The sequence below is a fragment of the Danio aesculapii genome, chromosome 17, assembly GCF_903798145.1.
Source record: "Danio aesculapii chromosome 17, fDanAes4.1, whole genome shotgun sequence".
Classification (NCBI taxonomy): Eukaryota; Metazoa; Chordata; class Actinopteri; order Cypriniformes; family Danionidae; genus Danio; species Danio aesculapii.
Window position 1 is genome coordinate 2,200,768 of NC_079451.1, and position 25,912 is coordinate 2,226,679.

At 38.0% G+C, this 25,912-nt stretch overlaps 1 protein-coding gene across 1 annotated transcript in view; it reads left to right on the forward strand.

The window, feature by feature from the left end:
• Window positions 1–25,912, forward strand: part of aqr (aquarius intron-binding spliceosomal factor) — a 71,055-nt gene that overhangs the window by 22,320 nt on the left and 22,823 nt on the right. The window contains exons 14-28 of the mRNA XM_056476781.1: window positions 1,056–1,158; window positions 4,323–4,443; window positions 6,146–6,287; window positions 6,929–7,107; window positions 7,890–8,057; window positions 9,964–10,133; window positions 11,531–11,772; window positions 13,831–13,974; window positions 14,112–14,181; window positions 15,787–15,897; window positions 16,049–16,158; window positions 18,836–18,971; window positions 20,269–20,478; window positions 23,172–23,309; window positions 24,389–24,460. Coding sequence (XP_056332756.1) covers window positions 1,056–1,158; window positions 4,323–4,443; window positions 6,146–6,287; window positions 6,929–7,107; window positions 7,890–8,057; window positions 9,964–10,133; window positions 11,531–11,772; window positions 13,831–13,974; window positions 14,112–14,181; window positions 15,787–15,897; window positions 16,049–16,158; window positions 18,836–18,971; window positions 20,269–20,478; window positions 23,172–23,309; window positions 24,389–24,460 — 2,116 coding nt within the window. The remainder of the gene's footprint in view (window positions 1–1,055; window positions 1,159–4,322; window positions 4,444–6,145; window positions 6,288–6,928; window positions 7,108–7,889; window positions 8,058–9,963; window positions 10,134–11,530; window positions 11,773–13,830; window positions 13,975–14,111; window positions 14,182–15,786; window positions 15,898–16,048; window positions 16,159–18,835; window positions 18,972–20,268; window positions 20,479–23,171; window positions 23,310–24,388; window positions 24,461–25,912) is intronic.

Consider the following 25,912-nt stretch of genomic DNA (forward strand, 5'->3'; position numbering starts at 1 on the left):
TTCGCCTGTATACTGTAGATTTATTTGTTGAAAGATGATATTTAAGTAGTTTATAAATTATTTGCATTAAATATCCTGCGAAATTAAAATAAAGTGTTTTAGATGTTAGTTTCGGTCAGTTTTAAGGATATCAGTTGGCTAGTGTGCTCCAATGTGTCTCAAGTAAATCTAGTGAGCCTAAAAATAATTCATTTGGCAACTCAGGAAACGGTGACTTGTTTGACACAACATTAGTAGGACACAGGAGTTCCACAGCAGCTCCATGGATTCCTGGTATGGATTCAGGTTGATGCGTAATGGCGTGAACGCATAAGTTCGTCCCATTAGGCGTGTTACGTTCTTTTGAAGACATTGAGGTGCTGTTCGTCTATTAGGCGACGCTGCTATGTTCGGTTTTACTGTCAATTGCAGGACAAATGAACGATAAAAGTTTTATGATAAGTTGCTGTGAGTTTAACTACAGGCACTGCGTGAAGCACGTGCACAAACTTTCCTTCACCTGCTTGTGAGTAGGCTAACGCAGTTTGCACTATGGGTTAATCACTACTAACTGAATGGAGTAAGAGCACACAGTTACGTTTTGTTAAAACAAAGCTGGATCTAAATTCTATGTCTCAAAACCGCCCAAATTTTGTCCATCCGCCTAAGCTATTTTTAACCCACACTATCAAATTTAAAACCGCCCAATCTGGCAACACTGATCGTGTTTTCGTCTTCGTCGTCTTCTCATTTATTATAAAACAAAAAAGACCACAGTGGCTTCTCCTACTGTGAAGACTACATTTTTCTGTCTGATAGTTGGCGCCAGTTTTATCAGGAAGCGACGTCTTGTTCTCTTTGACTCTTTGGATGGAGACGCTGCTTTATTCGCAAATCTTTTAGCCAATATTCCAGTTTGCACATCAATTTAATTAGCATGTTTGGATTGAAAGTATCTATTTAGTACATCACTCATTTAGCAATACAGAATTAACGCATGTCGTTTGTTAATGTTGTGTATAAATGTAAGCTGTTCTCCAGTGTTAATGTAGTTCTTGTGGTGTCTCTGCCTCCAGTCCCAGTACCCTCCACCGGGTGTCAGCGTACCTGTGTCTCCTGCCTGAGCTTCCTGATGGAAAAGAAACGACCTATCTTAAAGAATTCCTGCTGGAGCTGCTGGTCTGTAAAATACTTTATCATGAGTGTTTCAATTCTGCTAAATGCTTCATTTTAGCGCACTACTCAAGCGTTATCACAACACACTGCAACATTATTATGTAACATTGATGGTGATGTTAACATTAACATTATTATTGATTGATTTATTATTATTATATAATGTTGGATTGATCGATTCGTAAAGTATTTTAATTGTTTTTTTAATCTTTAATATCTTTAACATTGACTCGTGATTGATTGATCATTTAGTATTATTTAATGTTGATTTTAATCGATCAGTTTATCATTTATTTTAATTATTATAATTATTTATTACTATTACTATTATCATAATTGCTGAACAATGTAATATTGCAATGCCTTCATCAAAAATTGTGCTCATATAGTTTATTTCGGTTGACCTGACTGTGGTTTGTGTCGTGGGACAAACACGTTGAAAAGGTTTTGCATTAAATGTCTGGAGCTGTTAATTATAACTTTGATTATAGATTAGGTTCTTCTTACGGTGTTAGTGTTTGAGGCTAGGCATATTTTTCCCCACACATACAGTGTGTTTTCAGCCGTTTCAGATGTGTGCAGGCCCATCGGTGGTCCTGCTCCGGTGTCTTTTAATTAACTCTCTCCAAATCTCATCAAAAAGAGCAGCGTTTCCTCTGTAATGTGGTGACTGCTCCAGTGTCAGGGGTCGTTCCAGTGTTCAGCAGCTCAAACGCATGCGTCTCGGCCAGAGCGGGTCACCAACCAGATAAAACACTTAATTAAGCTTCAGACAGGATAAGCTGCCCATTCATTCACTTGATTTCTCAAAAGCTGCATCCCGTGTGAGCCGCAGACTCCTTTTCTCATGTTTGCTCCGCAGAGTTTGCTCGTTTGAGCTTTGAACCAAACCTAATGCAATGGATTATCATGATTGGAAGTACAAGAAAAATTTAAAAGCAGAACTTTGTTCAAGCAAATCCAGTTCTCTGCGGTTTTCTGCATGCTACTTTATATTTTTAATAAAGAAAGGCTTTGAGATTGTTGTTTTTACACTGATTTTTGATTAATAAGATGCAGGCTGTGTTAAATAGGCGATTATTTTATGTTTATGTTTTCCTTTAGTGTGTAATATATGCAAGTATAAAGAGTTCATAGTCTCAGAACGCTGACGCAAACCTGCTAAAATCACATTCATCTGATTTGACTTCAGCAAGCATTCACCAACAGTGGACCTACACATATTATTATTGCTGTTTAACCATATGTTTGAGTAGTAACGTTAATAATAGCCCACTCATATTATCCTTTACTTTACACCTACAGAATCGTAAGAAAATCGTGAGCTTGATTTTAAGCTAACGAAAGCGTGATTCTCATTCTACCCAGAATCGTGCAGCCCTAATGTGGGGTAAAACAAATCTTTTAGTCCATAAAAACAGTGTTTTTTTATTGCAATAACAGGCAATCACTATGTAAATACAGATAAAAGTATAGTATGAACAATATGGAGATTACTTTATTGCAGCAAAGGGAGATATGACAAATTTCAAGTATTAACAATTTTAAAGTTTAAACAATAGTAAAGCAAAGTAGAAAGAAAGTATCAATAAAAAAACTAAATGTTCATTCATTCATTCATTTTCTTTTCGGCTTAGTCCCTTTATTAATCCGGGGTCGCCACAGCGGAATGAACCGCCAACTTATCCAGCATTTGTTTTTGTTTTTTTTCATTTGTTTTTTTTTTTATTGGTGTTTAACAAGACAATACATCACTGTATACAATACAACATAGGAAAAATTACAGTTTGTCTTTTCTTATTTTCCCCACTAACCCCTCAAAATAAAATAAATTTCATTTATGAATTATAAACAAACATATCCTCTGAAAGAAAAAACATAATGATAATAAATTAAAAATAAAGGAAATTCTTTTTAAAAAATATTAATGATAAATGAGCAAGTATACGATAAGAGCAAAAAAAAAAAAAAAAAAAAAAAAATATATATATATATATATATATATATATATATATATATATATATATATATATATATATATATATTTAGTAAATAAAAATAAATAAATAAATAAAATCGGAAAAAAAAGTTCACATTAAGGAGTCAATATTTTCTCTTTCCAATTAATTACCGTGTATTAGATCTGATATCAACTGAACAGGGTAAGCCTTTGATATAGTCTAAAACAGGGCTCCAGGTCTTGTAAAAAGATTTGAGAGATCCTGCGAGTAAACATCTTAATTTCTCAAGTTTTATGTTACTAAAGATTTCTGGGATCCACATGTCATGTGATGGAGGAATCACCTGTTTCCGTTTGATAAGAATGGCTCGTCTAGCTAAAAGAATAGAAAAAGCAATAACCTGGTGAGATGCAACAGTCAAGTCAAATCTCTCTGAAATACCAAAAAGGGATCCAGCATTTGTTTAACGCAGCGGAAGCCCTTCCAGCCGCAACCCATTTCTGGGAAACATCAATACACACTCACTACGGACAATTTAGCCTACCCAATTCACCTGTACCGCATGTGTTTGGACTTGTGAGGGAAACCGGAGCACCCGGAGGAAACCCACGTGAACACAGGGAGAACAGGCAAACTCCACACAGAAACGCCAACTGACACAGCCATTCTCGAACCAGTGACCTTCTTGCTGTGAGGCGGCAGCACTACCTACTGCGCCACTGCGTCGCCTAAAACTATATGTTTGGATAGTTAATACTTTTTATTGGATGCTGGGTCACATAAAGCTGTTTAAATTTAGATATACTTTATAAAAAATCTTTAGTTTCAAAAGAAAAGTAAGTTTTGTTTGTTTATTATTTGTTTGTTTGTTTATTTGTTTGTTTGTTTTTACATACACATGGTAATGTCAGACAAAAAGTAGCTTGAACACAGTAAGCAAAAGTTCAATCAGATCATGTGCTAGATTTTCATTTATTTTTTTAGCTGTTTCAGAAGATCTAGTTTGTATTGAACTGTATGCATCTTAAAAATGCTGGTGGGATCTCATTGGGCTCTTGTTCTGTGATGTATGTAGCCTACATTTGGCCATCTGCTGGGTTTGATAATAGCACCGGTTCACCCAGCAGGATTTTGTCCAGCAGGCACATGATTTGCAGCTTTAATGGAGGAAAGAAGCCTCATCAAAGCGTCCTCTCTTCTGTTCAGGTGTCCCACCACGAGAGACGAATCTCACAGATCGAGCAGCTCAACCAGATGCCTCTGTATCCCACCGAAAAGATCATCTGGGATGAGAACATCGTCCCCACCGAGTACTACTCAGGAGAAGGTCAATATGCACATGCACAACTGTAGCGTAATATCTTTGAGTTAATGGAGTTAATGTATGTAAAGAGATTCTTGAGCAAAAAGTACAAATATAGTGAGTTAAGACAAGCTCAGAGGCCGGGGGTGCCACATTTAAACCACATGAAATGACAGCGTGCATAACAAGACTTTATTTAAGATGATTTCAGCAGTTTTACTCACTTTAAAATGCTGTTTATTATCAAGTCTGCTGTGCCCTGTACCCAGAACCGGGTCTGTGATTCTTTACATTTTAAAGTTCCGCATTCTTTACGTTTTAAAGGTCCATTCTGGCCCAATACCCCCAATAGTGGTTCCGTTCTGTCATCAGTTGGAATAGAATAGATTATGATAGACATTTTTCTTTTTCCTATGATTACTGACATGTGCTGGAACCAACAAAATTACAGCAACCTAGACCAGGGGCGTAGCAACCGGTGGAGACGTGGGGGATCCGTCCCCCTTACTTTTAGAGACAGACCATTTAGAAACAGGTGATTAATAATTATATGAACATATGAGCTTATACAACCGTCCCCCCACTTTTAGAGACAGACCATTTAGAAACAGGTGATTAATACTTATATGAACATATGAGCTCATACAACCGTCCCTCCACTTTTAGAGACAGACCATTTAGAAACAGGTGATTAATAATTATATGAACATATGAGCTTATACAACCGTCCCCCCACTCTTAAAATGTCCGCTACGCCCCTGACCTAGACCACACACAACCTAAAAGGTACACTTTTTTTAAAAGTGTCACTTTTTTGGAGGGGTTTATTATAACACAGACAACATATACAGTTATTTTAATCACTTTCAACAATGTTTTATGAAAATTCAAAGGGTTTTCTTTAAAATGAGACCAAACTTTTGCATTTACACCTCTGCCTGTGGGTTTGGGAAGCTTTTGAATTTGGGTAGGCAAAATCCAGGCTGAAAGCCCAACATAGCACTTGACTTTAAGAGGGTAAAGAGATAATACTGATGATGGTGACACGGGGGCTTAATGGTTAGCACTGTGGCTTCACAGCAAGAAGGTCGCTGGTTTGAGTCCCAACTAGGTCAGTTGGCATTTCTGTGTGGAGTTTGCATGTTCTCCCCATGTTGGCGTGGGTTTCCTCTGGGTGCTCCGGTTTCCCCCAGTCCAAACACATGCGCTATAGGGGAATTGGGGAAAAAAAAAAAAAAAACGACCGTAGTGTATGGGTGTTTCCCAGTACTGGGTTGCGGCTGGAAGGGCATCCACTGCGTAAAACATATGCTGTAATAGTTGGCGGTTCATTCTGCTGTGGCGACCCCTTATGAATAAGGGAGTAAGCCGAAGGAAAATGAATGAATGAGTGAATGAACTAACCCAGATGGGTCTGTTAAGACTTCCCTAACCTGTATAATTCTTCTGGAAACCCACAAAAATGAACAAATTCGGAAGTTGATCAGCTCTTTTAAACACAAGTGAATTGATTCGTAGTTTCAAAACTCACTAAAGGCGCACCATATTGACACACTAGTTGTTGGATATCGCCTTTTACGTGAACTTTAAATACATTCCAGTCTTAATCGGCAGATGTATAGATATTTTTGGTGCATCACTGTATTTGACATTGTTTGGGTGTAAGAAAACGAGTCTAAAGAATGAGTAAAACCTGTGTTTTGTTGTTGTGTGTGTGCACCTGAAGGTTGTTTGGCTCTCCCGAAGCTGAATCTGCAGTTTCTGACCTTGCACGACTACCTTTTGAGAAACTTCAACCTCTTTCGACTGGAATCCACCTATGAAATCCGTCAGGATATCGAGGACGTTGTTTTACGGATGAAGCCATGGTTTGTTCTCAATGTGAAACAGTTCTTTCTTCTGCAAGGGGACCTATTATGCCCCTTTTCACAAGGTGTAAAATAAGTCTCTGATGAGTGTGTGTGAAGTTTCAGCTTAAAATACCACACTGATAATGTTTTCTGTCTCTCTGAAACGGACTCTTTTAGGCTTTGATCCTAACTGTGGTGTTTTGGTGACTGTCGCTTTAAATTCAAATCAGATTGTGCTCTTTTCAGAAGAGGGCGGAGCTACAAATGCCTGTGTGTCAGCATAGTGGCAGATTCAAAACAAGACGAATGTCCTATGCTAATGAGGGAGAGATGGTCACTAGTGGGCGGGGCTTTCCCCCTCTGATGACATCATACAAAGAGAGAATGTCAATCAAAGTGTTTCTGCAGACTGTTTTATCAAGTCTGATTATAAACAATACAGTTAATACATTTTTATCATTGGCAGCTGGTCTTATTCACACTCTGCTGGCACACAACTGTGTTTAAATCTCTTATAAAAGTGATGTTTGTATAATAGGTGCCCTTTAACAATAAAAGTATGTAGACCTAAAAATGGCGAAAACACACCGCACAAAATCTGAAAATAGAAAAATGTTTAATGATAGTGTGTTGTTAACGTGGAGGGTTTGTTTGCGCAGGCAGTCGGAGTATGGTGGCGTGGTGTTTGGTGGATGGGCCAGAATGGCACAGACCATCGTCTCCTTTTCTATAGTGGAGGTGGCGAAGCCGAACATTGGAGAAAACTGGCCGGCTCGAGTCCGCGCTGACGTCACCATTAACCTCAACATCCGAGACCACATCAAAAATGAGTGGGAGGGTAAAGATCACGTCATCTGTCTCTACAAACACAACACATACATGCGCTGAACAGACTTGCAATAGCAAATGTCTAGAAAGTCAGGGTTATTATCATTAACTAAAACCAAAGATTGTAGAATCCACAAGAATGAAGCCCCCCCCGTTTTAGTAAAAGAGCCAATCATTGGTTGATATAGGTTGTCGTTTCTCTGGGGGAGGGGCTCGGTCCAGATGTGTGTTTTTTACGACAGTTTCTGCAGCTTCAGTGTTATGAACCCTCTGTAGTCAACAAACGCACTGGAATCTCTGCTAATATTCACTTCACATACATGAGGAATATATCCACATAAAGCTTGAAGAAGCTTGATTCAATGGTCTACAGCCAATCAGGAAGCAGAACACAATGCGCTGTAGAAAAAAAGCATGTCAAATTGTACACAAAAACTGTGAAACTGAAGGGTGAACTGCGTTATAGCAAGGGACCACTGTAGTGCAAGCCATTGAAATGAATGGGTTTCATAGCGCAGTGTTTTCTGCATCGGGTGTGTAAGCTGCTTCACACTGCACAGTAACGACAGCTGGAGGAAGAGTAAAAGCTGCACGCTGAGCATGTATTACACAGATTAGCTCTTTTTCTGGCTCATATTATCTCTTTTAGCTAAAAAATGAAAATACAATTGCTTCTTTAATGAAAATGCTTCTACTGTGCTGGATTAATATTAAAACTCAACATGGTGAAATGAAGAACAAAACAAGAGCATTACTGAACGTTCAGCTTCACGTTGCTGTTGGTTTTTGCAGGGCTGCGGAAGCACGATGTTTGCTTTCTGATCACGGTGCGGCCTAACCTGCCCTACGGCACACGCTTCGACCGCCGGCAGCCGTTTGTGGATCAGGCCGGTCTAGTGTACGTGAGGGGCTGCGAGGTGCAGGGCATGCTGGATGATCAAGGCCGTGTCATTGAGGAAGGTGAGCCGCACTCTCTGATTCCCAAGCAAAATCCAGAATAAAAATAATGCCCCCAACATGTGTGATTTTATTTATTTATTTATTATTATTATTATTATTTATTTATTTTTATTGAACATCTTAGATTTGAAACATGCAGTACATATAGCTTTTAACTTTTTTTCTAGACAACAAACACGCGCGTACATTGAGGTTCTATAAAAATAAATGAATAAGCTAATTTGTCAATATATTAACAATATATTTCGATTAAAATATCTGACCTTATAGGACCTTGCGGCAGTCTTCAGTTCTGATCCAATGATTTCAGTCTCTTTTCACTTCAGTTTAGATAGATTGGTATCATGTTAATGACATATCACAATAACACTATGTCGCGATAACAATATATTTCGTTAATGATATATGGCGATAACACTATATCACCATAGCAATATGTTTCGTTAACGATATATGGCGATAACACTATATCACCATAGCAATATGTTTCGTTAACGATATATGGCGATAACACTAAATCACCATAGCGATATGTTTCGTTAACAATATATGGCGATAACACTATATCACCATAGCAATATGTTTCATTAACGCTGTATGGCGATAACACTATATCACCATAGCAATATGTTTCGTTAACAATATATGGCGATAACGCTATATCTCGATAACAATATATTTCGTTAACGCTATATGGCGATTACACTATATCACCATAGCAATATATTTCGTTAACAATAAATGGCGATAACACCATCTCGATAACAATATATTTCTTTAACGCTATATGGCGATAACACTATATCACCATAGCAATATGTTTCGTTAACAATATATGTCGATAACACTATATCTCGATAACAATATATTTCGTTAACGCTATATGGAGATAACACTATATCACCATAGCAATATATTTCGTTAACACTATATGGCGATAACACTATATCACCATAGCAATATGTTTCGCTAACAATATATGGCGATAACACTATATCTCGATAACAATAGATTTCGTTAACGCTATATGGAGATAACACTATATTACCATAGCAATATGTTTCGTTAACAATATATGGCGATAACACAATATCTCGATAACATTATATTTCGTTAATGCTTTATGGCGAAACACTATATCACCATAGCAAAATGTTTTGTTAATGATATATGGCGATAAACACTATCACCATAGCAATATGTTTCGTTAACAATATATGGCGATAACACTATATCACCATAGCAATATATTTCGTTAACGCTATATGGCGATAACACGATATCACCAAAGCAATATGTTTCGTTAACAATATATGGCGATAACAATATATCTTGATAACAATATATTTCGTTAACGCTATATGGCGATAACACTATATCACCATAGCAATATGTTTCGTTAACGATATATGGCGATAACACTATATCACCATAGCAATATGTTTCATTAACGATATATGGCGATAACACTATATCTCGAAAACAATATATTGCTTTAAAGATATATAATGATAATGCTATTTTGCATAACAATATATTGCGTTAACTATATTTTCCAATATATTGCATTAGCGATAAATATTGCGTTAACTGTATATGGCGACAACGTTATGTCGCGATAACTATATATCATGATATGTCATTAGAGCAATACATAATGATAATTTTCGTGATTATATTGTGTAGCTCTAATTGGAATTTTACCCTGATTATTGATATTCTACATTTAGTGAAGAGTTAAATCCAAATTAGCTTAAAAAGCGGAATCATTCTTGTGACTCTCATTTGTAATTTTGTGGCACCATTGATTACAGTAAGATGTTCTTGTATTGTGAGATTAAATGTTCGGCTCTCTGTTTGTTCTGTACAAACGTTTGTTTTACCATTTTCTAATGCTTTCGTGAAGGTCCTGATCCAAAGCCCAAACTGAGAGGTGACACCAGGACATACCGAGTGTGGCTGGATTCGAATCAATACCAGCAGGACATGACCAACAGCATCCAGAGTGGAGCAGAAGATCCTTACGAGACCTTCAACGTCATCATGAGGCGCAAACCTAAAGAGAACAACTTCAAGGTCACACCGACTTTACTGTTTTAAACTAGACTGTGTTTATAGTACGACATAAAACTATTAACTATAGGATGATTATAACTGTTAAAGGGTTAATTCACCCAAAAATGAAAATTCTGTCATATTTTTACTCACCCGTTGAAGACAAAAAAGATATTTTGAAGAAATCTGGAAACCTGTAACCATTGACTTCCATAGTAATTTTCCAACAGTGCAGATCAATGTTTACAGCTTTCTTCAAAATATCATCTATTCCCTTCAACAGAAGAAAGAAACTCATCAAAGTTTAGTTAGATGGGTCATTTTTTTGGTTTAACTATCTTTTTACATTAAATACAAATATGTATTGTCAACTAAAGAACTGCTCGTAGTTGTTTTTTCTGTTTAATTTATTTCAGTTCGAGGATTATTGTATTGTATTTTTAATTTTAGTTTAAGTCAAAGTATGAAAACGGCAAACTAAACAGTTGGATAAAAACCAAGTAGTATTAAAAAACTGAACAAAAATGTATTGAATAAGATTAAGAAATTGTTGATACATGAACATTAAAATGAGTCTTTAAATGAATTAACATTTCTTGTTGACGTATCGTTTGTTTGAATTATTCAAATGAATTAAACTAAAACTGAAAAATAATTAAAGGAAATACACTTTAATTAAAATGAAAATTAAAAATCTAATGACTAAGTCAAAATGACTAAATCTTAAAATAAAAATTCCAAGTTTATTATTATTAAAATGACCAAAACTGAGATAAAAAACCTGAATAACTAAATAGATTGTAAAAAGAAAACCCAAACCCAACAATGTTTGCAAATATGTGACGTTATTAATTACTAAATGATATTACTAATGGTGTTACATTAATGCTGTCGAATATCATCATAAATAGTTATTTCTGAGCAAGAAACGTGTCGTTGTATTGACCTTATTCTTCAATGCAGAAGTGTGCGCGTTTTTGCGATTGTTTTAGAACTTCCGACTCAGCTGCCTATGGGAGAAATGACTACGAGTAATAAACGGCAGAAAACGGTCAAACTACTCACTCTACAAACAAGTGTTTACATGACAATACAGACAAAGTAGAATAATACAAGAAGAAAATATCAGTTTGCAACACCAAGCAGCAAAACGAGCTGTTTTTAATGTCTAAAAAAGAATGGAAGTGAATGAGAGCGGAAGTCTCAAGCCAAAATGATTCAAATGGCTGCGCCCACTCGTACGCGGAGAATAAGGTGAATAGCATGTGAGACGGATCAAATGCACATTTATCTGTATTGTTTTTAAGAAGCAAGCCATGTGGTTTAAATGTCCAACATTTAAAACAGAGCTGTGGTGATTTCAGTCATCCATAGTGATCAAAAATTAACTGTTTGTTTATTTATTTTTTATTTTGCAGGCTGTGCTGGAGACCATTCGTAACCTCATGAACACAGAGTGTGTGGTTCCCGACTGGCTTCACGACATCATTCTGGGTTATGGAGACCCTGGCAGTGCTCATTACTCCAAGATGCCCAATCAGATCTCCAGCCTGGACTTCAACGACACCTTCCTGTCCATCCAGCACCTCAGATCCTGTTTCCCAGAGCACACGGTCAAGGTGACCGAGGAGGATCCCGCTCGACAGATGCCGCCCTTCAGGTTCTTTCTCACTGCTCTTTTAACACGAAATACCACTTCCTAGACCTCCATTTTTTGTTTTTCACAACAATCTTTTTAGTTATTCGGGTTTTTAGTTATTAAAAGTGCACTGTTTAATACTATTGATTCTTTAATAGAGGAGTCGACTCAGAGTCATATAAATGATTTGTCATTCGTCTGGATCTTTTACCTGTTCATATTGATGTCGACACAAAACAATTCCAAATATAAAGTGCCGGTGTCCTGACATTTTATCCTGCCCATCAATTATGCTATCAATACCGTATTTGATCGGTTCTGAGGTTGGGATTAGGGATTAGGTAGGTTAGGGCAACATTACAACTCATCACACTACTCCATATTAAAATTTACACTGGTTGCAAAATCTGATGGGTAGCATATTCCATCATCAAAATGTGCTACCTACTTTTTAAACGGTAGGTAGGACAAATCGACAAAACACCGGATCTGGTAAAACGTGAACGAGCCTTTCCCTGCAAACACTAGCGGAGTGCGGGTGTGTGTGGGACTGATTATGACTAAAGATGAGGAAACATAATTCCCTGCTGCTGGGGATTCGTCAGCTGTTTGTTCAAGGAAGGATCAGAAAAGACTATTGATGTGTGGGACTTTGTCAGAGCTTGACAGGAAGTTTACACTACACAGTTTATCAGTTTCTTCCTCCATTTCACAAGTGTAAGTAAGTGCGATTAAAATGGTTTCCTCCTAATTCTCTCTAGCTTGCAAATTACGTATTTAATTGTGTTTTGTTACTTGTAATCGCTCCACGCAGCTTGTACTGCATCTTGTTAACCCTTTATATTCTCATATCGCTTCTAAAGCCACGTTGAAAACGCGACGCGTTCCGCTTTGTTTACCGATTTAAATGCGTTACTAAACTCGCGATCCTCTGGCGTTTGTCATTACTATTGCCACCATCAGCTGTTCCTCACACACACGTGGCGGTCAAGTTTTAAAATAGTTCAGCTTTTGCCGGTGTGCATTAACACTGAATGTGTGTCTTTGTTATTACATATGGTTAAGTCTAGAGTAATACGCTGGTGTTAAACTGCACTGCTTTAACGCACTCCTGCATTGGGCTCACACATACACTCTGCACTCTGACTACTTCAGCAATGTTGATAAGCAATGGGAGGCATTTCTCTATCTGCCTCGTGTTGAACGCAGTCGACCAATCGCAACAGACTCGGTCATTGGACCAATCAGTGCAGACTATCATCGTGCTAAGAAGGGGTTTGGGAACAAATGAATTGCTGAACGAATCATATGGGAGTCATTGGGATAATTAGGTAAAAATAATAAATATTAAAAGATAAAGGAAGTGTTTGTCGACCTTGCATGCATGCATATGTTGTTGGAGACCCCCAAAACCAAAATATGACCTTTTATAATGCATAATAGGGGCTCTTGATTAATTCAAACAACTATACTAAAACAAGAAATGTTTAATTTAAGTATTGATTTTAACGTATCAACAATCTCTAATCTAATCACTTTTTGTTCAGTATTTTAATACTGCTTGATTTTAATTCAAGTTTACTCCATTTTATTTAGCAGTTTTCATACTTTGACCTAAGCTATACTTAAATTACCAATAGTTTCTCAAACTGAAATGACTTAAGAACAAAAAAAGCACAAAAATAGCTTTCTTTTTTTTTTTAAAGTTGACAATAAATATCAAAAGCAGCAGCAGATAGTTCACCTCAGATCTTAGAAAAAAAATAACTAGCAGACGCTTTGAAAATGAAAGTCAGAACTGAGACTCAAACAACATCAGTAACTCTGTAGCCTATTGGTCATGTTAAATTGGTTTAATATGTATTCATTAAATTTAAAGCCTTTACCGTTTCTCTGGGAGTGTAGTGCATTATGGGTATGCAGTGGTATTTCAATGTTGTGTTTGGTGCGGACAGACAAATTGCTTATTGTGTTCTTGTAGCGTCACATGTTCTTAGGACATGGTGTAAGTCTGTTGACCAGTCATTTAAGTGGACAGTTTGCACAAGTGTTATTAAAATTGAATCTCCTCTCCACCAGAATCCACTTCCCTGTGCAGAGTGTGAAGGGTAAAAAGCGTAAAGCGGATGAGGAAGCGGCTCCAGGTGAGGAAGATCAGGTGCTGCTGGTGGAGCCTCATGTGACCCCAAACAGAGGCCCGTATCCATACAACCAGCCCAAGAGGTGCGTCACACACACACAGAGCCAGCATAAAACCTTCCTAGAGTTCAGACACGAGCAGTACACCCTAGCTGAAGCTCGTTCACACAGATTTGTGCTCCATGAATGTGATTTCTGAAGCATTATGTTGACTCTAACAGAAACACCATCCAGTTCACACCAACACAGATTGAAGCCATTCGCGCAGGGATGCAGCCAGGCCTTACCATGGTAAGACTTCATTTCTCTTTTTTCTAGTGCTCTCAATCTAACAGTTTGTTTTTACAAAACGTACTGCTACTAATTACTACTCATGATTTTGTGTTTGGCAATATGTGTATCTAATATTTGTTTATGATACAAATTAAATATAAATGTAAAGTATTAATGTAAATATATTTTCTAGGTATATTTTTGTATTTTATTTATGGGCTCTATTTTAACGATCTAGGCGCAAAGTCTAAAGCTCATGGCACAAAAGCATTAAGGGGCGTGTCCGAGTCCACTTTTGCTATTTTAAGGACTGGAAAATACAGTCTGCGCCCTGGCGCATGGTCTAACAGGGTTGAGCTTGTTCTCTTAATGAGTTCTGGGTGTGTTTTGAGCATAACCTGCATTGAACCAATCAAAATCTCATCTGCCATTCCCTTTAAGAGTCAGTTGCGTCGCACCATGGCGCATTTGCTATTTACATGTCGGACTTTGTAAGTGTAAAAACTGAACGCTTCACTAGAGAAAACAGTTAAACAGAGCATTTACAGCACGAGGATAAAGAACGAGCCTCCTCCATTCAGTCTCTTTATTAAGTAGGAAAAGGATTAAGGAAACGGTGTTGTATGCACTCCACTGAAGACATTCATTAGCCTACATATTTAATTTAGTTTGTTAAATACAACGATTTGTTTCAAAATTATTTCTAAATTCAGTTCTAATCTCCAGCAAAGGAATAAATGAACAATAATAATGAAGTGTGTTCAAGAAACTGAGTTATATCCAAACACGCGTCCTGTTCTTATGCCCCATATGGTGATGCAGACGTCTCCAAAACCCCACAGGTGGACAAATCTACACTTGTGTTTATTAAATCAACTATAAATCTGCAGATAATAAATAATACTGCTAATAATAATAACATAATACTGATGCAGATCGTCATGAATAAACTGAAAAAGCCCCCTGAGATGAGGCATGGAGGCAGTGGTGTTTATATTGATGTAGAAAATAATAATTTTGTATCATTTTAATCCTTTAATTGTTTTCATCTGTAAAAATATTTGTGTATTGCTGTACATCCTGTGTGTATTAAGCAGTGTGTAAGCATTTGGACCCACAAAGGTGCATAACTAATGCGCTCTGAGCTGGACTTTAGACCAGGTTTCAGTCGGTCAATGGTGCGGTCTATTTCAGTTCCTCAAAATATTAACAAGCCAACAATGCGCCTTAACACACCTCCTTTTTAGGCCAGCACACCCATGAGTCAACAAAGTGGCGCAAATGGATTTGCTATTTAAACAATGTGACGCAAAATGTAAAATTACAGTTGCGGTGGTCTGAAAATAGCAACAAATCACGCCAAACACGTATTGCACCTGGTGTATAATAGGACCCTTTATGTTTCCATTTATACTAGTGCTGGGCAAAGATTAATCGCATCCGAAATGAAGTTTTGCATAGGCTGTCAGTTTTGTCATGTGGAAATGGTTTAGTCATTAGATAAAAGAGTTTGTCTGTCCTGACAAAGAAAGAAAACGTGTTCTCTCTGTCTCCGCTTAAAATCTAATGTCATGTAATCTTTTGCTAATTCGTCTTTTCTTTCTCTCGTTCTTTGGGCTGTAGGTTGTCGGTCCTCCCGGCACAGGAAAAACAGACGTGGCTGTTCAGATCATCTCCAACCTGTACCACAACTTCCCTGAGCAGAGAACACTTATCGTCACACACTCCAATCAGGTACACACACTTACAGAGTTACAGAAATCAGTCACACACACTGGTAAATCAGGACCAAACTCAGCATCTGTGAAAATGTCTGTCACATATTACTTGCGTTACCTCCTACATTTCTGTTGTGTGTGTGTGTGTGTGTGTGTGTGTGGTTCAGGCTCTGAATCAGCTGTTTGAGAAGATTATGGCGCTAGACATCGATGAACGTCACCTTCTGCGTCTGGGTCATGGAGAAGAAGAACTGGAGACGGAGAAAGATTTCAGCAGGTATAGCTGTTATACACACACACACACACACACACACACACACAGACAATAGTGACGCAGGCTAAATATGTTTTGTTGGACTTTGGCGCGGTACGCTTGTAGTGTGAGTGCAAAGTGTGCCTAAGCCCGAAACTGAAGATGAGACGTGACTTTTAAGGGACTGTTTCATCTGGATTTATTAATCATTCTTACTGTTCAATGAACGGTTTGGGGACAAGAGCGCTTCGGCACGGTTCAAGGCAACTGTCCCTAGTGAGTATACCCTTAAAGTCAGCGACCTTTTTTTTTTCTCCCTATCATGACACAGTTCCTAGAGAAACTGAATATTAAATGAGCAAACAGTGGGCGTGGCTTGTTTTTTCTACTGTGAGCTGATTGGATGTAGTGAAGTGGGCGTTTCATTCAGAAAGATGGGGAAAAGGGCTTAGGGAGAGAGTTATCACAACCTAACAGACTCCTCCGCCTCAGCATTTCTGTTTGTTGTTTAAACTAACAGGTGGAGGGGGCGTGGTTAAATATGTTGGCCACGCCCAATACCTCAGACAGACCTAATCTGAGAATTAAACGGTGCAACACCTCCTCTCCTCGATTTGGTATCACTCTGAGGGGGTTCTACAGAATTTGGCTGCACTGAATGAACACTCTCTTGAAACAAATGATATCAAGTGTAAACTCTTTTTATTTTACACGCGTGTATGGTTTTATCATCAATTAAACAAACAAAAAACATCAATCACAACAAGAACAAACAAGGTATACCAAAAAGTCAGAAACTAAATAGTCTTTCTGGAAAAAAAAAGTCAGTGAGCACTTATTTAGAGCAGTGTTTCCCAACCCTGTTCCTGGAGGCACACCAATAGGTCATGTTTTGGATGTCTCCCTCATCTGACCCATTAACTTCAAGTTTTGGAGTCTCTTCTAATGCAGAGTTTCCCAACTCTGTTCCCGAAGGCACGCCAACAGTCCACATTTTCATCCTCTCCCTAATCAAACCTGAAACAACTCATCAGAACATCAGAAGTGACTCCAACACCTAAGGTTAATGGGTCAGATGAGGGAGACATCCAAAACATGAACTGTTGGTGTGCCTCCAGGAACAGGGTTGGGAAACACTGATTTAGAGCACTTGAGAGCGATGCAATAATTCCTTATGATGTCCTGTGACTCCTTAGGAGAGGTGGTTGTTTGTAGGAAAGCAGACAAGTTGCTCTGTTTGAGTGAGATTGTGTTGCTCCCCGAGAATATGGATAAACTTGGTATCTCCCAGTGAGAACAGCAAACCAACAGACGCACAAGGATAGCAACATATAAACAGTCCTTTCTAAAACAAGCAAACAAAAATGACATAACTGTTTACACACAACACATCAAATGAAAGACACATATACTCACAATTGAGCGATAACTTCAGTAGTTCTCAAAACATTGGACTGGATTTGAAGGCCGGTAGGGAAAGGGATACATGTGGTGTCCATCTACCAAACACTCTGTGGGAAGTGGCTCTTTATAAGGGTGCAAATCAACCTAGTGCCCCTGGAGGTCGGAAGGAGTATTGCGTGTCAAAATGCCAAACAATACACAACGCAAAAAGATAAATAAATAAATCCAAAAAAAATAATAGTAACATTTAACATGTTACAACGGAAAACAAACAGGAAGTGCATTATCAGATTTCAATTAAAGACTACAATTTCTTAACGACATGCACAGGACATGCACAAAACTAGCAATGCGAGCTAACAAAATCAGTATGGTTAGTTTTGATTTCATGTGTGCTTTAGAGATGATCTAAGATCTCAAATGCATCACGGCTGGCAATCAATGCACTTTATTATCAATCAATCAAATGCAGACAAAGTCTCGGACACTTCTATGACTGTTAGCATAATGTTATTATTTATTATTTATTTCTCTGCTGCGATATGTAAACGGCCCTTAATTAGCTTTACAGGATGTACAGCGTGTCTATTATAGTCCCAAATGAATATCTTTAGCGAATCCAGTGAACAAAACGAGAGGAAACCAACAGAAGTGATTCAGCTGAAAGAGCAAACTACAGAAGTGCTGCGTTCTAGTATTAATGTCTGAATGTTAGATGCTGTTAATAATAAATACGCTCTATTTGTTTGCTTGTTTTCATGGTATGCTGCATTAATGTTTCATCGCATTTGCAGAACTCCCTCGTGTCCTTTGAAATCACCAGTGCAAAAACACTTTAAGCCAGGGATGGGCAAACTCGATCCTGGAGGGCCGGTGTCCATGCATAGTTTTGCTCCAACCCTAATCAAACACACCTGCTTGTAGCTTTCTAGTGATCTTGAAGACACTAATTAGGGTGTTCAGGTGTGTTTGATTAGCGTTGGAGCAAAACTCTGCAGGGACACCGGCTCCCGAGGATCAAGTTTGCCCATGCCTGCTTTAAGCTGACTGTTAAAAGCTTGAGGAAAGATGCACGAGGCTCACACTTCACTCTCATCTGTCATTTAAAATAGATTATGCAAATTTAAAGGTGAGGTTTACACTAAATTTAACGTCTGTAAATGTTTTTAAAAGTGTTCAAATTGTCAATCAATGATGATCTAAGAGTGTGACGTGTGTTTTAAAATCAGAACATCTCACACATTCAGAGCAATTCGCAGTCAAGGAATGCTTCCCATTTATGCTCATTATGTGTCAGGTATGGACGAGTCAACTATGTGCTGTCCAGACGTCTGGAGCTCCTGCAGGAGGTTGCGCGTCTGCAGGAGAGTTTAGATGTTCCCGGTGACGTCTCCTACACCTGTGAGACTGCAGGACACTTCTATCTCTACCAGGTACTGGATCGCACACACCTCTGTCATGACTCCCTGAACACGATCTGATCATCTGTGAAAAATACAAGCTCAATCTCTGCATTCAGATTGGTCACTTAAAGCAGTGTTTCCCAACCCTGTTCCTGGAGGCACACCGACATATTGTGGATGTCTCCCTATTAACTTCAGGTTTTGCAGTCTCTACTAATGCTCTGATGGGTTGATTCAGGTGTGTTTTATTAGGGAGAGGTTGAAAATGTGTACTGCTGGTGTGCCTTAAGGAACATGGTTGGGAAACACTGCCTTAAAGGGATAGTTCACTCAGCAATGAAAATGTACAGTTAGTTTACTCTCTCTCAGGCCTGTTTATACCAGATGCCCAATTGGTCACTCTAGGTTGACTCATTAGTATTTATTGAATGATGCACCGCCAACATGTAATGATGGTCAAGTTTAACACCCAGTGGTTGATAACCATGTTATTTTACATTAGATTGTTATATTTATGTACTTGAATACTGTTACACTCAGCAGAAAACCATAAAGCACCGTTTATTAATTTAGTTTTGCCTTCAAAATAATTAAGTCAAAATTAGGAGATTTTATCTTAAAGCATTTTATCTTTAAATGATCTTATTTTGCTTTGAAATGTAGATATTTGGACTAGAAACAAGACAAACCCCCCCCCCCCCCATAAATTATATAAATAATTAAATATAATTAATTTTATACACATCCAAACATACTCTTTGTGGCCAAAATCTCTTGAAATGTGCAGTCAGAGGCCTTAAAAACACATGCAAATGATCAACTTTCCCTCTATTATGGTCAGATGCTTCTGGTCCACTATAATTCAGACTCAACATTGCAGGTCTGTTGATGTGACTTTGCCATATTGATGCTGAAATATATTGTGTAGCCTTTGTTACAGTTAGTAAATACCTCAGTTGCTTTCTTATTTGCACAAAATAGGAGACTAAGATTTGAAAACGCTGCCAGCAGCCAGTCTGACTGATTGAGATGTGCTGGTGTGTCGTGTTGATGTTCGCACACACTCATTCGTTTTCATCTTATCTCTCTCTCCGTGGTTCGATCGTCACGCTGCGGTCTGCAGATTCATATCAGCTCCTCGGGGGATCTTTTACGCACCATTACCTCCGATCAGAGATTACAGGCGGACACGTGCTGCAGTAATTAAGTGTAGATTGTGACGAGGCTGTTTGTCCAGCGACGCGCTCTTAATGAGTTCTGCGCATCAAGTCCCCAGGCGCTGCTCTTATCTGTCTGTCTCTCTCTCTGTGTGTGTGTGTATGTGTAGATAATGTCTCGCTGGGAGGAATACATGAGTAAAGTGAAGCCGAAACCTGGCCGAGAGGTGCCGACGGAGGACGTGGCGTCACACTTTCCCTTCCACAAGTACTTTTCCAACGCTCCTCAGCCGGTGTTCAGAGGACAGTCCTACCAGGAGGACATGGACATCGCTGAGGGCTGCTACCGGCACATACGCAAGATCTTCACCCAGCTGGAGGTACATCTGAAAGTGGGACAGATGTGTATATAATGCCATGTTACTGTTTTTAACAGTAAAACACACACAAACTAAATGAGTCGCTCGGGCCTGTTCTGAAACATGAAGGTTAGTAGTGTTGTCGCATCACTAGGGCCAGAATCTGCGGACGTTTTTTGCTGTTTCTGTTGAGAATTTTGGTAAATCTTGTTTAGATTAATCCTGCAGCTCTACTTCAGAGGCAATCTTGGTAGGTTAAATGGTCTATAACCACACCTGGATGTTCTTTGAATGGCTTGGACTGATCTGAGCTTGACTGTTTTTGATTGGTTTTCCTATCCAGTAACTAACAGACACAACCCTGCTTAGCTTCTGTGACCAAGCTAGCTGCAGAGAGCTAGCTGGATAATTTAGAGAAGCACAGATCACCGTCATTTATCAAACCATTTGCCCTAATATCGGGGATGCTAACTTTTAAATGAGCCATCAGTTGAGTTCAGGTTAGCATGAAACCTGTAGTTTTCTGATCAGAGGTCTGCTCATCCGATCAATCATGATCTCCCCCTCTCTTTATAAACCTATTATTCTGGGATCGCCCCTTCTTTTTAATGCTGATTTCTCATGCTTTCATCCTTTGTGTTCCTCTGTTGACAACAAAGACGTAAAGTTGTGCGTCATGAGCATGTGTGTGTGTTTTTGTCCGGCTTTGTTTGGCCGTCGCCGTCCCTCGAGCGCCGCTGCTGGAGTCTCGGGGTTAAAAAAATGGCCTCATCAATATTGAATGCTTTGATGGGTTTAATATTAATGCAGAAGCGCATCAAATATTCATTTCCCACTGGAATCGGTCCTGAAATAATCCAGCTGGGTTAACCTCGCTCTTCTCTGCGCAGATCTGAGACCATATTGAACAGAAACAGATACTCCACATCTTAAGTGTAATGAGGAAACCGGAGATGCTGTTACTTGACAAATGACAGGAAGTAGAAAGAAACACAATCTCACCTCATTTTATTAAATGTTGTGTTGCCTTTTACTTTTGAACCCTAACAAAGCTGCATAGTTGATTAGCGAATCGCTTTAATAGGTAATCAGTTGAATAGAGTCTAATACAGTCCTTCATTTAGGTCATTTATCTAATAATGTAGACTGACAGAAACATTTTAATAGCAGCCAATCAGGAATGCAGAATAGTGTACTGTACTCCCAACTGAATAAGGTTTATAATCTAATTAATAAATTTTAAACCTCTTTACCATTATTAAAAGTACCGGCTGAGTGACTGATGTTTGTTGGTTTGCACTAAATCACAGTTCTGACCTTCGTTTTTAAACTATTTGTCTGCTAGTTATTTAATTATCAAGATCTGAGATGAACTATCTGCTGCTGCTTTCAGTAGTATGGCAATAAATGTCATGTATAATAGTGTTCAAACTCAGATTGGTGGCATTTAACACTGAATAAAGCCCATAATCAGTACCTGAGGTGATCATTGTCATCGTAGTTTATGCTGTTGTTCAGCCGCAGAGTCGCAGAAATAGAAACTGTTTTAACATCATAATGTTGATATTTTAACAATATAAAGATAGTTTTTATGGCATTTTAAATTTATACAATTAAAATATTAGGAGAATAACAATTTTGGGAACGTTTCATGCTCTTACAAGACTGAAGCAACTATTAAAAAACAATATTGCTTATCGCATAAATTTCTGTGACAGTATATCACACAATAAAAAGTCTTTACTGTGACCAGCCTAATAGTTATACTCAATGACAATTCATGGTAAACTAGGGTTGGGCAATAAAATTGGTATCGTATTTATTGACTGAACACTATTATCAATATATCGTTAAAAAAAGATTCGGTATGTAGATTTGGTATGAAGATTTGGTATGAGGCGCTATAGTTTTATTAAAATGTGGCTGCTGAGCGCGCGCCTTGGAAGCAGTGACAATAAGCTTAGGGTGTAAGTTTGTCATTTCCAATGGAGGCGCGTGACTTGCACAAGCACGTATGGGAGCGACGCACACGTGGACCATGCGCATTTTCCAGCCTCACCTAGCTGAAAACATCTGAACTTATCCGAATGCCCTGAGCACACCGCGATTCATGAGAGTAGACCTAAACAATCTGCTTCACACTTTGTCTGGAAAATACACATTTACAGACTAATTACCTGAGTCAAACACAGCGCACCCAAACACTGCAGCGGTTTTTACTTCTCTCCATAAACTTGCATCGGAGCTGCAGCACTGATTTGTCCGTTTGTCATCCTCTGGGAAAATGGTTGATGGTCACCTAGTTACGAGAGATGCCAGGGGAGCGCTAGCACAGTCATAATAAATGGTCAAGGAATCCACACGCTCAGATTTGATCATCATAATTTGTTTTGTTTACAGAGTTTGAGGTTTACTGGATCATGTTTAAATGTATTTGACTATTAAACTTTTTGCCTTAGTGATGTTGGTACATTAAAATAAAGTGGTTAAATGAAAAAGTCCTAATATTCCTAAATGTATTGTTAAAAAGTATTCAGTAATTATCAATACTGAATAATATGAAACATGTTATCATAATAATGTTATAGCAATATCACCCAGCCCGATGGTAAACGATGTACGACTCCTATTCATCCTTGAAGAAAGAGAAACAGACATCATTGCTGGTGTTTATAGCAGGGATGCGTTCATAAACTGATCTGCGTGTCCCACAGGAGTTCAGGGCGTTTGAGCTGTTGCGCAGCGGATTGGACAGATCCAAATACCTGCTGGTGAAAGAAGCCAAGATCATCGCCATGACCTGCACACACGCGGCCCTCAAACGCCACGATCTGGTGGAGCTCGGCTTCAAGGTAACACTAAGGAGCTGTCTGCATCTGTAATTCTCATTCATGGGCATTTGATATAATGTTTTTAAAGTTTTGAGCACATTCTGTTAGTCAGAGCTGGGCGATTTGGACCAAAATGAATATCCTGGTATATTTTGATTAAGACACGATATATAGAGTTGAAGTTTTACACATTTCTATACATATTAATTTTAATAAGTCATTTCTAATAGCTGATTTCTTTTCTCTTTGTCATGATGACAGTAAATAATATTAGACTAGATATTCTTCAAGATACTAGTATTCAGCTTAAAGTGACCTTTAAAGGCTTAACTAGGGTAAAGTTAGGGTAATTAGGCAAGTCATTGTATAACAGTGGTTTGTTCTGTAGACCAGTGTTTCCCAACCCTGTTCCTGGAGGCACACCAACAGTTCATGTTTTGGATGTCTCCCTCATCTGACCCATTCACTTCAGGTTTTGGAGTCTCTTCTAATGTTCTAATTAGTTGTTTCAGGTGTGTTTGATTAGGGAGAGGATGAAAATGTGTACTGTTGGCGTGCCTTCAGGAACAGGGTTGGGAAATTGCATTAGAAGAGACTCCAAAACCTGAAGTTATTGGGTTAGATGAGGGAGACATCCAAAACATGAACTGTTGGTGTGCCTCCAGGAACAGGGTTGGGAAACACTGCTGTAGACAATCCAAAGCAAATATAGCTTAAAGGGGCTAATATTGACCTCAAATGGGTTTAAACTGCTTTTATTCTAGCTGAAATAAAACAAATAAGACTTTCTCCAGAAGAAAAAATATTATCAGAAATGCTGTGAAAATTTCCTGAATCTGTTCAACATTTGAGAAAGAAAAAGAAAATTCACGGAAAGGTGAATAATTCTGACTTCAACTGTATATCGAAGTGAAAACTTGTGTTAAATATGAAATTGAAGGTGTTTTTTAGGTTGTCTCTTAATGTATGAAATTGTCGCTGTTATTATTATGGAATTAGTTTTTATCTGTATTGATCTTGCTGTGAAATAGCCATAAGTTGATGATGTAGTAGTAAATAAACAAATTCACTAAATATCTGCACTACTGATTTGTTTGTAGTATGATAATATCCTGATGGAGGAAGCAGCTCAAATCCTGGAGATTGAGACCTTCATCCCTCTGCTTCTGCAGGTACTGCTCTCGCTCTCAAATACACTCTGAGTTGTCTTTTAATAAGTATTATCATTAATCTTTTTTTTTTTTTTTACTTTGTTATAAACTGCTATACATTTTCAGATCTGATGCATCTTTATTTCACCCAGAGCGCTGTTGTAACCAATTCAATTTCAAATGTTAAAGAAAAACTCGCTCTCAAATACACTCTGAGTTGTCTTTTACTGTTTATTATCATTAATCTTTTTTTTTAATTAGTTATGAACTGCTATACAATTTCAGATCTGATTTCACCCAGAGCGCTGTTGTAACCAATTCAATTTCAAATGTTAAAGAAAAACTCTGAGTTCTTTCATTTTATTTATTTATTTATTTTTAAATAGGCTCAGTTTACAGCTCCCTTACAGTTAAACAGTTGACTTTTACCAATCTTCAGGTCTGTCTGGAGCACTTTTAGCTTAGCTTAGCATAGATCATTGAATCGGATTAGACCATTAGCATCTCACTCAAATTGTTCAAAAAATGAGTTTGGATAATTTACCTATTCAAAGCTCGACTCTTCTGTAATTACATGGTGTGCTGAGACCAACAAAAGTGAAAAGTTGCTATTTTCTAGGCTGATATGTCTAGGAAATAAACTCACATTCTGGCATAATAATTAAGTAACTTTGCTGCCATATCCTGACTACAGCAGTTTAATAATATCACACAGATTCTAGCTGGTGGTCCAAGTGTAGGACTTGTTGCTGGGGACTATTTTTTAGATACGGTGTAATATTATACCATGGTATAATAGCAAAGTTCCTTGATTATTACGCTGGATGGAGAATATAGTTCCTAGATATGTCAGCCAAGAAATTAACAGGTTCTCAATTTCTCTTGTTTTTAGTACTTGATGTAACTACAGAAGAGTCTAGCCTCAAATAGGAAAATTATCCAAACACATTTGTCATTTCTGAGCAAGATGCTAACGGTGTAATCCAATTCAATGATCTACTGTATGCTAAGCTAATCTAAAAGAACTCAGAAATGGTAAAAGTCAATTGTTTAACTCTAGGGGAGCTGTGAAATTAATTGACATTTTATTTTTAGAAAGTGGAGTGTTGCTTTTAAATGTCAAATTAAAAGGAACAGTTGTCAAATTCCTGTGCGTGTCATAGCATCAATAAGAATCTAAATGATGGAGTATGAGAAGTAAAAACAGGCTCACTTTGCATCTCCCCTAAAGCTTAACAGTTGACTTTTACCATTTTTTTTTATCCATTCAGTCAATCCTTAGGTCCGTCTGGAGCACTTTTAGCTTAGCTTAGCATAAGTCATTGAATCAGATTAGACCGTTAGCATCTTACTCAAAATTTGCAAAAAAAAATTTGAGTCATTTATCTGTTTAAAGCTCGACTCTTCTGTAATTACATGGTGGACTAAGACCAACAAAAATGAAAATTTTAGATGCTGGGTAGTATTTTCAGA